The following is a 13295-nucleotide window of genomic DNA, read 5'->3' on the forward strand; positions in this document are numbered from 1 at the left end:
ACGCGGTTGTGATTTCCCAAGGGAACCCAGCCAGGAGCCAGGCCGCGGTCATTTCCTCGGAGCGAGCCGATGGGTGGTAACGTGCTAAGCCGCAGCCGGCTGATCACATGTGAGTCCCTGGCCACAACCCAGCCCGACTGTTGGGAACCGTGGCCCCAATATGGGCAACGTGTGGCAGAAATCCCGGTCCTGCCGGCCATGGGGTCTGGCGCGCATTGAGGACCTGTGTCAATGTACCCAAACCCCATAGAGTTAAATCTGGGAGAGGGATCCTCCTGGTGCCCTGCTTGAAGAAGGGATGCTCTTTGCATCCCATCCCGTCTAGAAACATATTTTTCTAATTTTCATGCCGAGCTTGGTTGTATTCAAGCATTTCGGGACAAGACAGCCAACGCTGCAGCCCATAAAGCCACGATGTCTGAAGCATCCAGCACATTCAGCAATCGTGTGTGATTAATAAAGCCATATCACATTCTTCCACCCTTGGCCTGGTGCTAACTTGTAAGAAATCTGGACCAAAAACTGCAACAAAATGGCTGCTATTCTCCAAGGGCTGTTCGGAGCACTCGTTACTCATCCCTTACTTGGGCAAAAATGACATTGACTGCTCCTGGAGATGACAGGCTTAATTGAGTTCAATAGGAGTTTAGGCTGAGTAAGGCATGAGCAAACAAGCATGCATTAGCCCATGAATAAAAGCCTGATCTGCAAACATTTAGGAACACATGTAACACTGCGCAGGGGAGTACTGAGGGGGTCACCACTGCGCCGGGCCTGCCAGGCACGCAGAGGTCAGGCTTCAGCTCGGTTACAGTACCAGACCCAACCGCTGGCGATACCGGGATGAGCTTGTTCTGGAGCACGGCGATTCAAGCCCAGCTCGGTGGTTTGTTTTAGTCCTGCCTCTTAATTTTTTTTTTTTTTTTCTCCTCCTTCAGAAGTCCGTAATCCTTGTTTCTGCTATTCTTCGTCCACTGGTGGGAACAGCAACTTCCTTTCCCAAATTATAATATAAAAGAGCTGCAGGCAGCAATGCCATAAATAATATTTTCTTATGGCCAGAACATCCAAGTCTAGGCAAGACACCAAGAACAGCTACAACATTGTAAAACTCCAACACTTCTCCAGAATGGATTCACTAATTAAAAAATTATTCCTTTTTAAAAGCAGTTGAAAAATATTGGCTTGCCCATTACTGCCTGTTGCTTACTGAGTCGGGAAAGAGCCCATCCTGCAAACCCGCAGCCCAGCTTACCAGCCACGAGTCTGCCTTCCCCCTAAAAATTGTCACCAAAATAAATACACAGGGAGGGGAAGGGGAGAGAAAAACACTCTGCCATGATCACGTCTTTAATTAATTAGTGTATCAGCACTTCAAAGCACGGATCGAGAGCCCCCGAGGCCGAGGCAACGTTCTCCGCCGGGCATGGCACTTGCCAGGAACCAAACAGCTCCGGCCCTTCTACTGCCAGGCGAGGAGTTTCCCAGCACTGGGCTTCCCTCCCGTACCTGCCAGGATGCAGCCAGCCCTCTCACTCCACAGGCTGCCCAGCTGATGGAGCATTTGCCTTTCAGAGCCCCATAGAAATACCCCACAGCCTCCCCTAAGAGGGTTGAGCCCATGGGCTGAGCCCATGTTCGGGGTTGGGCGCGTGGAGCCCCTCAAGCCTCAGGGGTCTGGGGCAAAGGGAGAAGTGAGTGGTCGCAGAAGAGCCCCCCCACTTCCATCCTCCTGCTCAGCCCTGGACCAGCATCTTTCCACTCATCGGTGCGGGATAGAGATGCCAGCAACCACCACCTGTGAGAGCCAACGGCACCGCAGTGACATTGGTCCTAGCTAGGATGTGGCACTCAGAATCAAGGTGGGATCTTTTTCTTCTTCCTCCCCTTTGCCCTATAAACATCTTTGCAAAAATAGAATGCATTTCCCAGGAGGTTCCCTTGACAAGTTGCTGACAGTTACCTCCGGCCACTGGCCATACTCGTGCTCCTGCATAAGTGCTTTGTGGGGTTAAATCCATCCTTGCACCACCAAGCCTAACACCACCCCCCTAAAAGGAAGCTTCAGAAACCTCAAAGTCTCATGCTGTGGGGAAAACATCATCCCTAGGGATTGAGAAAACCCTTTGCTCCAAGGAAGACACAGACTTTGGGCTCAAACCCCGTTGATAAGCCTCCTTCTCTTTTTTTTTTTTTTTTTTTGATCTTTTCTTGCAGCAAGCATTCCTTTCACACCCACGCACACCCCAGCATCCTCAGCCATTGGTCTGCCGGCGCATCCGTCACACTTTCCATCGGCCAAAGTAGATACACATTTCAACTGCTTCCATTCGTCGTCTCCTCTGGTGTTAACAGCCAGCGCAAACAAAGGGCCCGAATATCCATCGCCCTATTAAATTGTTTTCATTTGTTTCTTGTGCCACAGTTGGTTTGGGTTAGAGGGTTTGTGTAAGTGATTTGGGGTGGGCAGCTGGTACAGTAACCGTGTTCTGGGATGGGGTGGCATCGTGTTGGATGCCTATGGCAGATTTTTTTGCTCCATGTGGGCTGCAGGCTGGGAATCCAAGAGGATTGCAAGCAACAACAGGCAACATGAAGATGTTTTGGGTGCAGTGAGGGAGAAAATCCCCCAGGAGCGGCTGGGATAATGGCAGCTCATGCTCCAGCAAGAGCTTGGGGAACCCAAACCCCTCTCTCTCACCCTACTTTGACTTTTCTGTTTCCGCTGGAAGAAACGAGGACAAGTGTTAGTTCAACTGTTAGCTGAGCTTTTCCCGATTTCAAACAGATGTTGGATTCGTGGCTGGATTTGGGCGGAAAGCTCTTGCTTTCCCCACATTTGCTGGCCCTGTCTAGCCAGGGGATGCTGGCCTTGAACCACGGTGGCTGATTCTCCCTTTAGCTCACAAGAAGGTCTCTGACCTTGCCATGTGGGTAAGGGACAATGTTCCACACCAGCCCGTTGTCCTCAAGCTGGCCACCTCCATCTGCCCCCCACCGTGAGCGTCGGCCAATGAATCACAGAGCCCAGATTCATACAGCTGATGGGAAAACCTCAGCTCCATCTGCAGAGTCACTGGGGCAGATGTTCACCAGCGGTCCAGCTGCAGCTCGTGGTCCCACTGTCACTGTCATCTGTCCCAGCCCCTCACAGGGACGGGCTTGGGCCACGGCAGCGTTGCAACACTGCCCAGCGAGGACAAGCATCCCTTCTGCACAACTGCATCTGTCTCATCCATGTCCTGCCCCTCAGCCTTTCTGCTCTGGCTACCTCTCACAGCATTAACTTAGGGGACTCGGATCACCCCCAGGATGTGGGAAAGACCTGTATGTGTCCTGGGAAGGGGACTCCGAATTGTATCAGCCCCCTGGGACCAGTGCATGAGCTGAGCAGGTGAGAGGAGCGTTATCAGGAAGTCAATGACGGTGTTTCGGGGCACCTTCATTCACTGAATTAATCACTGAATTAATCAGATTTGTGACTGTGCATGCAGCCAAATCCTCATCCCACAAAGGTGGGTTTGTGCTGGAAATGGGGGGCATGGGTTGCCCCACGCCCCCTGAGCTGCCTCTCTCCAGCACTTCCCCTTCCCAAAGACTCCCTGCAGCCCCCTGTGACACCCCACGGATCTGTGCCATGGGGTGCCACCTCCCATCCACCACCTCTCCATGAGCAGGGAGCACCAGTGGGGCCAGTCCCAGCAGCAGGGACACCCAAGGTGTGCAGGGCTCTGAGAGACCACCAGCTCGGTGGGATCTGGAGGGACGCGGCAGAGCTGCTGGTGAGCAGCGGGGGCATGGGGGGCTTGGCGGGGCCTGTCTGGGCACTGAGTGTGACTCAGTGCCGCACCACACCTCGTGAGTCACCCCGGCGCTTCCTGGTGCACCCAGAGTTTTCCCTTCCAGGTCCCTCCTGGTGGTACTGACCCAGCCTGGCCCCGTGCCGGCAAGGCCAACGCTGCCTCACATGGCCTCTGGCCTTCCTCCACCAGCACCAGCTTCCCTCGGCACGTGCCCACGTGCTGCCGGTGCTCTGGGTGCCAGGCTGCTCCTTAGGGACCCAAATCCCCAAAGGCTTCCAGGCAGCAGGGTTAGACCCAGTGGGTGGAGAGCCTGGGGCGTGCAAAGACACTGCAGGGGCTTGCACCAGGGCAAAATGGGGCAAAACAAGGGTTTGGTGCCCAGTGGGCATCAAACTGTGCAAGGGATCCCTCACAAGGAGCTTGGACAGAGCCTGGCCACGTGTGGGCTCTGTGCACACTCACAGGGGGGTGAGGGAATGCAAACCAAGGAGACCCCAACCCCTCTCTGACTGAGAGACTGAGCTACAAAATACAAACCAGCACCTAAAAAACAAAAAAAAAGAGGGGGGTGGGGGGATGAATTTCCAGGATCCAAGTTCAAGAAACATCCCAAAGGATTGAGATTGGAATTGCAGTCAGTCTCATCTGCTAAATATACTCCGGACCTGACTCTGCCATCTGCCCCAGACCAGCGGTCTATCCCCAATTTGCCTGGAGAGGGTGACCACAGCTGGATGAGCGTCCCACAGTGCTCTGCAAGTCACCGTGCACCTCAAGCCACCCCAGGAGAGGCTGTAATCGCAAGCATTCACTGGGCAGAAGGTGGAAACGGAGGGAGTGGAGCAGGACAGGGATGCAGGAGCATCCACCAGGCACCGGCACACGGTCCTGGCAGCTCCGGCAGCCCCGGCACCGGCGCTATTCGCAGGCCAGCTTCCCGTCGAAGCTGGAGAGAGCGATGGCGAAGGCCTGCACAGCACAGAGCGGGTAGTTGTAGTCCATGGTGAAGGCGTCATCTGCCACGCGCCCAAACTGCATCACGATGTAGTCGGCTGCAGGAGAGGGGGTGAGTGGCTGGGATGTCACCTGCACATCCATCCTGCCCTTTTCCCAGGGGACCCACGCAGAAGCATCCCAAAGAAGCCATCCCTCCCTCTACCAAGCTCTGCCTGCAGCTCGTGCACCAGCTGTACCATACCGCACCGCAGTGCATGTTACCAAAAAGCATCATTTTCCCATTGCACTGTCCAGCACGGGCCCACAGCACCTTTCAGTCCCCCCAGCACCCCTCCCCAGGAGGCTGCAGCTCCCCAAGGGACAGGGACCCCACTCACCCCCCCCATGGGACTGCTGCTACCAGAGGGCGGGTGACAGGAAATCTGTAAAAATAACCAGGGGCCCCCGAGAGGTTTTTTCTGTCCCGTAACCCAACACCCCAGAGGCTGAGGGCTTCTGACTGCACTGGACAGGTGACAAACGGCCACGTCCGGCCACTCGCGCGGGGACAGAGCTGCTGCCACCCCCGAGGCACTGTCCCCGAGGCGTGATGCACCCCAGGGCGAGCCCACCGGCAACGTGGCGTGTGTGCCGGGGGTGATGCTCTGGGGTGAGTGGGTGGCTGTAGCATGTTGGGGGGACTCAGCGCCCCACAGGATTTGATCCTTGCCCTAATCTGCCTGGCAACAGGTGACCCACGCACTCCCTCTGCCGGCACCCAGGGCCAGCAGACAGCTGCCAGTGCAGTGCCGCACGCCCTGTCCAGCTTCTGCCAAGTCAGCCAGGTCCCCAAATCAGCTGTGCACGAAAAAGCTAAACCTCAGCAAAAAAAGAGGGTGCTGGAGCCAGTTGATGGCAGTGCTCCCCCCACCACCACCCCCCACATCCCCTCCCCGGCTTACGGTCACTGCCATGCACAATCTGGAAGTTTTTGACAGAGGCATGGGTGACCCGGCCATGGAAGTTGAGGACGTAGGACTGGGTCTCGTCATTCCACACCGGCGCCTTGTTGTGCAGCTCAATCACGTTGTCCATGTTTTTGTTCTGCCATCGCATCAGGAGGCCATCGTTATCCTGGGGAGGGCGAAAGCGGGGGAAGAACAGAGTTGAGGTGACCCCCCCCAAGCCCTGCCACCCCCCTGTGGTGTGCCCAGGGGGATGCTCTGTAGCTCTCCAGCTGGGAGATGGGATCCAGTGTGGAGAAAGAGATACAGACACTGCATCTCCCACCTCCCAGGGAGGTCCCTTGAATGTCAGGGACACCAGAAAGCTTTTCCATGCCCTGCAATGGGTAAAATCCAAGGTGAACCCCAGCAAATCCAGCCCCTAAGGAGTTTCTCCCAGTCTAGCCCTCAGACTTACATTTCGGGGCCGGATAGGCACCCTCTCATTGTCGGCATTCATCCCGGGGATGATGACTGTCATCTTCCGGGGACCTTTGAACCCTAAAACATTGGTCTCCTGCAAGAGAAACCCCATCCCTAAAACCAGTGACTGCCATAGGCTGCAGCCTCTTGCTGGTGGCTAAACGAGGACTCAGGGACGGATCCAGCCCATCCCGCATCTCTGCAACCCCCAGGGCAGAAGCCCAGTGAAGGGGTGCAGGTGGGGAACCCCTCACCACCTGTCTGAGGGTTCCAGGGGGGGCTCCCTGTGCTGCTTACGTAGACCACGGCTGAGAGCTCCTGCCGCACGTTCGACCAGTCGGCATTGGCCCTGTCGGGGTTCGCGCCATTGTCAAACACTGTGAACTTGGTTCCCATCAGGTTGGATCTGCAGCCAAGGACAGGAGGTGGCCGTGATTGATTGGTGCCACCAAGTCCCCTCTAACCGCCCCCCCCCCCCCATCCCACCCCCTGCAGACACAGCCCCGGCTTTGCTGTGGCTGCAAAACCCCTGTGCAGCCCCTGGCCAACACCATCCTTCTCACCCTTTAACCGATTGCTCAGTTTCAGGGCACCTGTCCCCTAAATTGGGGCGTTATAAGGTGCTGCCACCACGGGGACTCCCCAGTATCACTGCGCAGCTGCCGGTGGTGCAACAGGCCAGGACTTGCCGGGCACTGTTTCTAGCTGTGACCTGTCTGCTGGGAGGAACCAGATCAGCCTGTTTTCCCCTCCTGGCCCCCTGACACTCCCCAGGGTCAGGCCCAGCAGCAAGGAATGAATTTAGCCTCCTGCTTGACCCAGACATCACTTGGGGCAGCTGGCAAGCCATGGAGCAGGGTGCTGCAGGAATGGGGTGCCACCTCTGCTCCTACCTCAGCTTCCCAATGAAGTTCTCCCCGCCCCGCGACAGGTCGGTGGGGTCCATGGAGATGAGATAGTTGGAGGTCTTGCTCTTCTTGCGCTTCCTCCCGGCAAGCAGGAACACCTGAGTGGGCAGTGGGACCATGTGGGGACAGGGCACCGCCATTGCCGTTGCTGCTGCTGTCCCTGGCTCACCGCCCTGCTGTGATCTCTGCACAAGGCTTGGCCCAACATGTCACTGCCGCGACCTTGTGCAAGTCATAGAGCGAAGATGATCCCCAAAATACTGGCAGAGCCATGGGGCGGGAGGGTCTGAGCCCAGCCCAGCATTAGCATGGCTCTCTGGCTGATGTTTTCTCATCACCCTGGGCACCATCATCACGGGGCATTTCCTAAGGGGAATTTCAGGGCAGTGGAGCAGCCCCATCCAGGATCCACCACCACGGTGGGATGCAGGCTGGCATCCCCCCAAAATCCCGAGCATGCTCCTCAGGATGGGTACAGAGCCCCAGGGTCCCCACACCCCCACTCACCTTCTTGTCATTATCCAAGTGGAGGTAATAGGTGGGGTAAAGCCCCCGGTCCATCCCCTTCTTGTCCCGCGTCACTCGGCACTTGATGGTCACCCCCTGTGGCGCTGGCCGCAGCACAAACTCCTCCAGGTTGTCCACCTCAATGATGGGCGATGGGGGCCTCTCCTCCTTCAGCTGCAGCATGAGAGGGGATGGTGACCCCAGAGCCAAACCTGCCAAAAGCTCCCCTCCTTTCCCAGCTCCCGACCCCCCCTGCCCAGGCTGCGGCTGCCGCTTGCATCCCCCAGTGGCGTTGGGGATGATGCTGCAGCAGGTCTCCCCGAGGGATGCTCCAGCCCCTGAGTCACTCAGGGGGGAAGAGCTGCTGCCCCCACCAAGGGGACCCCTTCAGCTCTGAGCGCTTTTTCATACCTTCTTTGATTTCTTCCCTTTCCCCTTCTTGTTGGAGTTTTTCTGCGGAGTCTCTGGGGTCTCCTCCTCACTCTCGGCCACTTTGGGAAGAGCTGCAGGCAGGAACAGGCAGGGGCACAGGGGGGTTGAGGGGAAGGCCTGACTCTGTTGAACCCCAAAGTCGAGCTTGGCATAGATTCACACCAACACCATCAATCATAACCCCGCTCTCCATGGCCAGGCTCACCCACACCTCCACAAGCCCCTCCAGCACCTACCACCTTCTGGCACGTCATCAGTGCTGCGCTCTCACCTTTCTTTTTGGTTTTCTTCTCCTTGGGGGGGTTCCCCCCAGTCTGGAAGAGGGATGCCGGGTTTTTCTTCTTCTCTGACCTGATGGGTTTGGTGCTGGAGTCAGAATTGTCCTCTTCATCGCTGTCTGTGGTGGCTGGGGGGAACATGGAGGACATTGTCATGTGGTGCCGGGTGCTGCTGGATCAGGGTGATGCTGTGGGACAGCAGGACTGGCTGCCACCCCCCACGCACACACACTTGCCCCATACCTTTCTTCTTGCTTTTCTTCTCCTTCTTCTCCCCATTCACCTGGAACATGGACATTGGCTCCTTCTTGGTGTTTTTGGCAGATTTGGCTTTGCTGTCGTGGTCGCTCTTGTCACCTGGTGGGACGCAGGAACCGATGAGCGGCCCGACGGGGGGGTGGGGACAGGCAGGGATGGGGAGGTGGCAGGGTGGGGACAGCAGGAAGGAGAGAGCTGGGGAGAGATTGCACGGGGTGGGGGCGATTGTCCCGCAGCCCCCTGAGCCTCCTGGGACAGCGATGGGGATGGGACACAGGTGTCCCAGCAAGGACAGATGCAAATGGCAACAGAACCAGACTTGAGCTGGCCCTGTCCCCCAGGCACTCACCCTTTGGCTTCAGCTTCTTCTCCCGGCTCTCACCCGATGGGGGCTCTTTGGAAAGCTTCTTCTTGAGTTTTTTTGGTGGGTCTTTATTCTCCACCTCCTCCTCATCCTCTGAGTCCTCATCTGGCTCTGCCCAGAGGTGACACCATGGTGTCACCAAAGCTATTACCTCATGCATCGGGGACCTGTAGCCCCATGGTTTGCAAGCAGGGAACCTCCCTCAGCAGCACCAGCTGGTGTGGGCATCCATCCCACCACGGCCAGAGCGCTGGGGCTGTGGGCGCCCAGCCGCGGTGGCCAGTGGCACATTGGATGTGTCCAGTGCCAGACACAGCGTGCAAAGTCACACCGCCATCTCGCGGCTGCAGCCCCAGGGTGCGGGGTGGGGGGGGGAGAAGCCCCATCTTTTTGCCCACCCCATCTTTTTGCTCCAGAAAGATGGCCAGGGAGCTGAGGGCACCAGCCAGCTGCTGATTGCCACGTTCCCAGGGAATGTGTCCCCCTGAATCCTGACTCCCCAGCCAACGCCACGCATGCAGCTCCCCTGCCACATCCACTTTCCTCCTGGGTGCTTAGCTGGGTTTTGGCCAAAAAGCCCTCCAGGGGCATACAGAACCCCTACAAACACTGGGAGCATCGATGGCACCAGTGGGACACGGTGCACGGGGATGTGGTGCATGAGGACATGGCGCACAGGGACACAAGGTGCCACAAGTGGGTGCTGCCCCCCCCACCTTGCTGCTTCTTGGGGCCCTTGGCCACGTGGAAGCGAGGGACAGGGCTCTCCTTCTTCTTCCGGGGCTCCCTGGTGAATTTGGAGTAGAGGTCCTTGTCGGTCTCCTCCTCCCCCTTCTCCTCCTTCTTCTTCCTCAGCTTCTTCACCCCTATATGTTTCAAGCAACACCCACATTGCAGAGCACCGCAGGTGCAGGATGCAGCTGTGGGGGGGACCAGCATGTCCTCGCATTTCCATGGGAGCTGCGTATGGGGGGAGTGTCCATCCTTACCCTGCACTGGGGCGTGGGGCTCCTCCGCAGCCCCTGCCTCGCCCAACTTCTTCGCCCGTAGCTGCCGGGGCTTGGCTTCAGGCTCCAGCATTGTCTCCTGCCGCTTCTTCTTCACCTTCTGCCCATGTGGACGGTGCTGTGGAGATGGCGCCAGCCTTAAATCCCTTTTCCCTTTGGAAGGTAACCCCTGCTCATACAGTACCAGCTCCCTTTCCAAAATACGGGCAGGCTTTGCCCCAGCCCCGCGTGGGAGCAAGGATCTGCTCTGGGGACAGGTACATGCACTGACTTACCAGGGGGCAGCTCCCCCCCAGGGAAGGCGGAGGGAGGAAAACAGAAAGGGGTGTTAGCAGATAGACAGGAGAGTGTCAGCACTGGGACAGGCGGTTGTGTGCAAGCCCCTGGGATGAGGGACATGATGCCAGCATTTCCCTGAAATCATGGACCACACTGACACAGAGGGACAAGCCATGCCGTGCCATAGGGACCTCAGCCAGGAACGACCCCCGGCACTGGCTCGTGTCCCAGTGGGTGTCTTGGGGGACCTGAGACAGGACAGGGGACACAGGGATGGGCGGGCAGGCAGCCTGGCTCTGCATCTCCATCTCCTCCCACCCACGCAAAAGGCTCCCATCGAAAGCAAGGGGCTGTGCTGGGATGGAGGTCAGTGGGAATTAGGCACAGCACACCTAATCCCCATTAGCCAGGGCTATAAATAACCCTCATTTACCAAATACAGAGCATCTGGGGCAGCACTTGGCTATGGACAGGAGATATTTGGGGAGCAGGTGTCAGCTCCAGGGGCCCCCATAAAGTGATTTAAGCAAATTTAGTTGCACCAAGGCACCCACCACCTGACAAAGCACCTTCCCCCTCACAGGGGTTTTGTCCCTCCAGGATTCCCCAGCACGGTGGGTGAAGGTGGTTTGCAAGGAGAGGATCCAGCCCCCCTCCCACCCCAAAGCAGTGATGCTTCACCCTCTCCCAGCACCATGGATTGGGGGGGGGGGGGGGGGGGAGGGAGTAGAACCAGCAGGTTTCTTCCATGTCATCAGCTCACACCAAAAAGCTCCTTCGCATCCTTTAATCCCTTAAGCATCTGGGGGGGGGGAGGACAGCTGCTCACTTCATTACTTAACAAAGGCCTTCGAGGAGGGGCTGCTGATTAAATTGGCTCCTCAATGAAATTGCTGCTGAAACCACTCCAAGGCCTGGTGGCACCCAAGGGTTCTGCCAGAAAGCAGCAAGGGGCAGTGTGTGTGGGGGGTGTCTGGCCTTCAGGGTCACAGCCTGGGGAAAGTGAGTCATGGCTGCCAGCTTAACTGAGAGGCTTAATTAAAGTATTAATTAGGAACTGAAAGCCCAACTCATGGGGTGCTTTGAAGTGATGGAGAGGGGGTTTGGAAGGATGCACAAAGGAGCAGGGGAGGCTATGGGATCTCCTCTACCCACTTGCTCTGGAGGTGGGGGTCCCCAAAAGTTCATGCCCCCTCTGGGGCTGCAGCACCCCACCAGAGCAACCTGTCTAGCCCCAATTCAATCTTGGTCTGGGGCCAAGGTCTGGGGGTCTCCTACAACTAGGGATGGTGGCACTAGGGATGGGGGGGGGGGGGGCAGAAAGGATTTTTTTCTCACCTGTTTGGGCTTGTGCTGCTGGGGACTGCCCGGCTCCTCAGTGGGGCTGTGGGGCACAGAAAGCAATGGCTTGAGAGCTTTCAGCCCTTCGCAGGTCCTGCCGGGGGGGGTGGGGGGGGGTGGGCAAGACCCTCTGGCCAAGCAGCACGCCAATTTTTGGGGCAGGAGGAGGAACATCAGCCTTTCACTTGACTCAGGAAACAGCTTTCCTGCCATCCTGACCACATCGAGCTCAGATGATGATTCTCAGCCACCGGCATCCTTTCTAGCAAGGAGCATGGGACAGGCTCTGCCTTGGCCAAGAGTGACAGCAATAAGGTTAATTTGGGGACACCCCCCCCTCTAATAAACACTCTTTCTCTCTGCCAGCCAATGAGCAGCATTGCACCGACCCCCAGAGCAAAAAAAAAAAAAAAACACCAAACCCAAAACTGATAAAACAGCTCATTAAATTGAAATTAGACTGTTAATAGGAGAGAAGGGTCATGGAGGAGATGGGAGCCTGGTGGGGATGCCCAGCACATCGCCCACCCCGCAGGTCGCATCCTGCCCACTGGCACTCACCTGTCAGCAGCCCAGACCTCACGCAGGATTTCCGTCTGCAGCGGCATGGCTCCAGCCCGGTGTCGAGCAGGATGGCTCCCTCTGTCCTGCCCCTACCTCCTTCCCTCCTCCCTGGCACTAGCCGCTGACACCCCCCTGCCCCGGAGCTGCAGCCCCTACCAGCCCAGGGCTGGACCCATGGGCTCAGCCGCGGCAGCAGCACTCCAAGCAGCCTCACAGCATCAGCTCAGCTGCCTCCGTGAGCCCCTGCTGCAGGAGGAGGAGGAAGAGAAGCTGAAGGAGATGATTAACTTTTTATTTCTTCTAAAACTCGGTAATAGGATTTCAGGAGCTTCCGGCCAGGCTTGCTGGGAGAGCAGCTGGCAGGGTGGTAATCCCTGGAAAAGGGGGCCTCATGGGAGTGCAGGGGGGGCACAGGGTGCCAGTCAGACCCTGAGTGTCTTTTGGGGGTGCATGGCTACCCCCACACTGGGTGGGGTCCCTGGCATGGTGGGGCTACTTGCTCCAACCTGGTGTGGGCAGACGGATGCTGCCTGTCCTTGTTTAGAGCCACCCTCCCTGGATGTGCCTAAAAAAATGTCATCTCAGCTACACAAACATGGGATTTGGGCTGTTTTGCACGAGCTGTGCAGGGGAAGCCCGTGCAGGGGAAGGCAGCAGCCCTGGCTCCGGGTGACACTAAGGGCTTCCCTACAGACCACCACCCTGCTCTGAGCCCATCCCATGTCTCCAGGACCCTATGGGTGACAGGTTTCACACCCTGCACATGACGGTTTCTGCCTTGCCTTGCTGTTAACAGCACTTTACTATTTAGCTGTTGATATTCCCCTCCTGAAGCTGCCTGCAGATGCTCTCCGGTTGCAAAGCTGGATGAGCCAAGCGACCCCAGTGACCCCACCGGACCCTCGGTCTTGCTCAGCCCACCACAGACACCCCCAAAACCCCCTGTCGCCCCATTTCCCACCCCCTGCCCAGTACCACTAGATGGCATTTGAACACTGCGCACCCAGGACCTGCCAGCACCGTGAAGGTTTCAACGCCTTTGGTACAAAATCCTCCTGGTTTCCCTTCAATCTCTAAACCACGTCTCATCACCTCCCCGAGTTTAATCTGTCTTCCAAGGGGGGAGAGAAGCACCAAACCGAAATAAGCCAAAAATCTGCTTTAAAATAGTGGAAAAGCCCAGAAACTGCA

The 13295-nt window shown here is 57.3% G+C and overlaps 1 protein-coding gene across 2 annotated transcripts; it reads right to left on the reverse strand.

Annotated features, from left to right (window-relative positions):
• Nucleotides 1-1426: 1426 nt before the first annotated feature.
• TULP1 (TUB like protein 1) lies at nucleotides 1427-12157 on the reverse strand. Of its 2 annotated transcripts, none has more exons than XM_075776098.1 (14): nucleotides 12102-12157; nucleotides 11538-11583; nucleotides 9910-10038; nucleotides 9630-9771; nucleotides 8899-9024; nucleotides 8535-8648; nucleotides 8285-8419; nucleotides 7993-8084; nucleotides 7582-7755; nucleotides 7060-7172; nucleotides 6464-6572; nucleotides 6162-6260; nucleotides 5702-5873; nucleotides 1427-4855 (listed from the first exon to the last, which is right to left on the reverse strand). In XM_075776098.1, exons 1-14 carry the CDS (start codon nucleotides 12146-12148, stop codon nucleotides 4722-4724), a joined length of 1632 nt encoding a protein of 543 aa, XP_075632213.1. In that variant the 5' UTR covers nucleotides 12149-12157; the 3' UTR covers nucleotides 1427-4721. The 2 variants fall into 2 exon arrangements, with proteins under 2 accessions (XP_075632213.1, XP_075632212.1); XM_075776097.1 differs by having other exon boundaries at nucleotides 9630-9779; nucleotides 9903-10038.
• Nucleotides 12158-13295: the final 1138 nt, after the last annotated feature.

Source organism: Balearica regulorum, chromosome 25 (assembly GCF_011004875.1).
Source record: "Balearica regulorum gibbericeps isolate bBalReg1 chromosome 25, bBalReg1.pri, whole genome shotgun sequence".
NCBI classification, from domain to species: Eukaryota; Metazoa; Chordata; class Aves; order Gruiformes; family Gruidae; genus Balearica; species Balearica regulorum.

What these genes read in the sequence shown, in the direction of transcription:
- TULP1 (XM_075776097.1), bottom strand. Translation starts at nt 12,148, where the DNA reads ATGCCGCTGCAGACGGAAATCCTGCGTGAGGTCTGGGCTGCTGACAG. An exon ending in ACTTGGATAATGACAAGAAG is followed by an intron (nt 7,173 to 7,581) that starts GTGAGTGGGGGT and finishes CTGCCCACTCAG; the next exon opens with GTGTTCCTGCTTGCCGGGAG. An exon ending in GATTGTGCATGGCAGTGACC is followed by an intron (nt 4,856 to 5,701) that starts GTAAGCCGGGGA and finishes CCTCTCCTGCAG; the next exon opens with CCGACTACATCGTGATGCAG.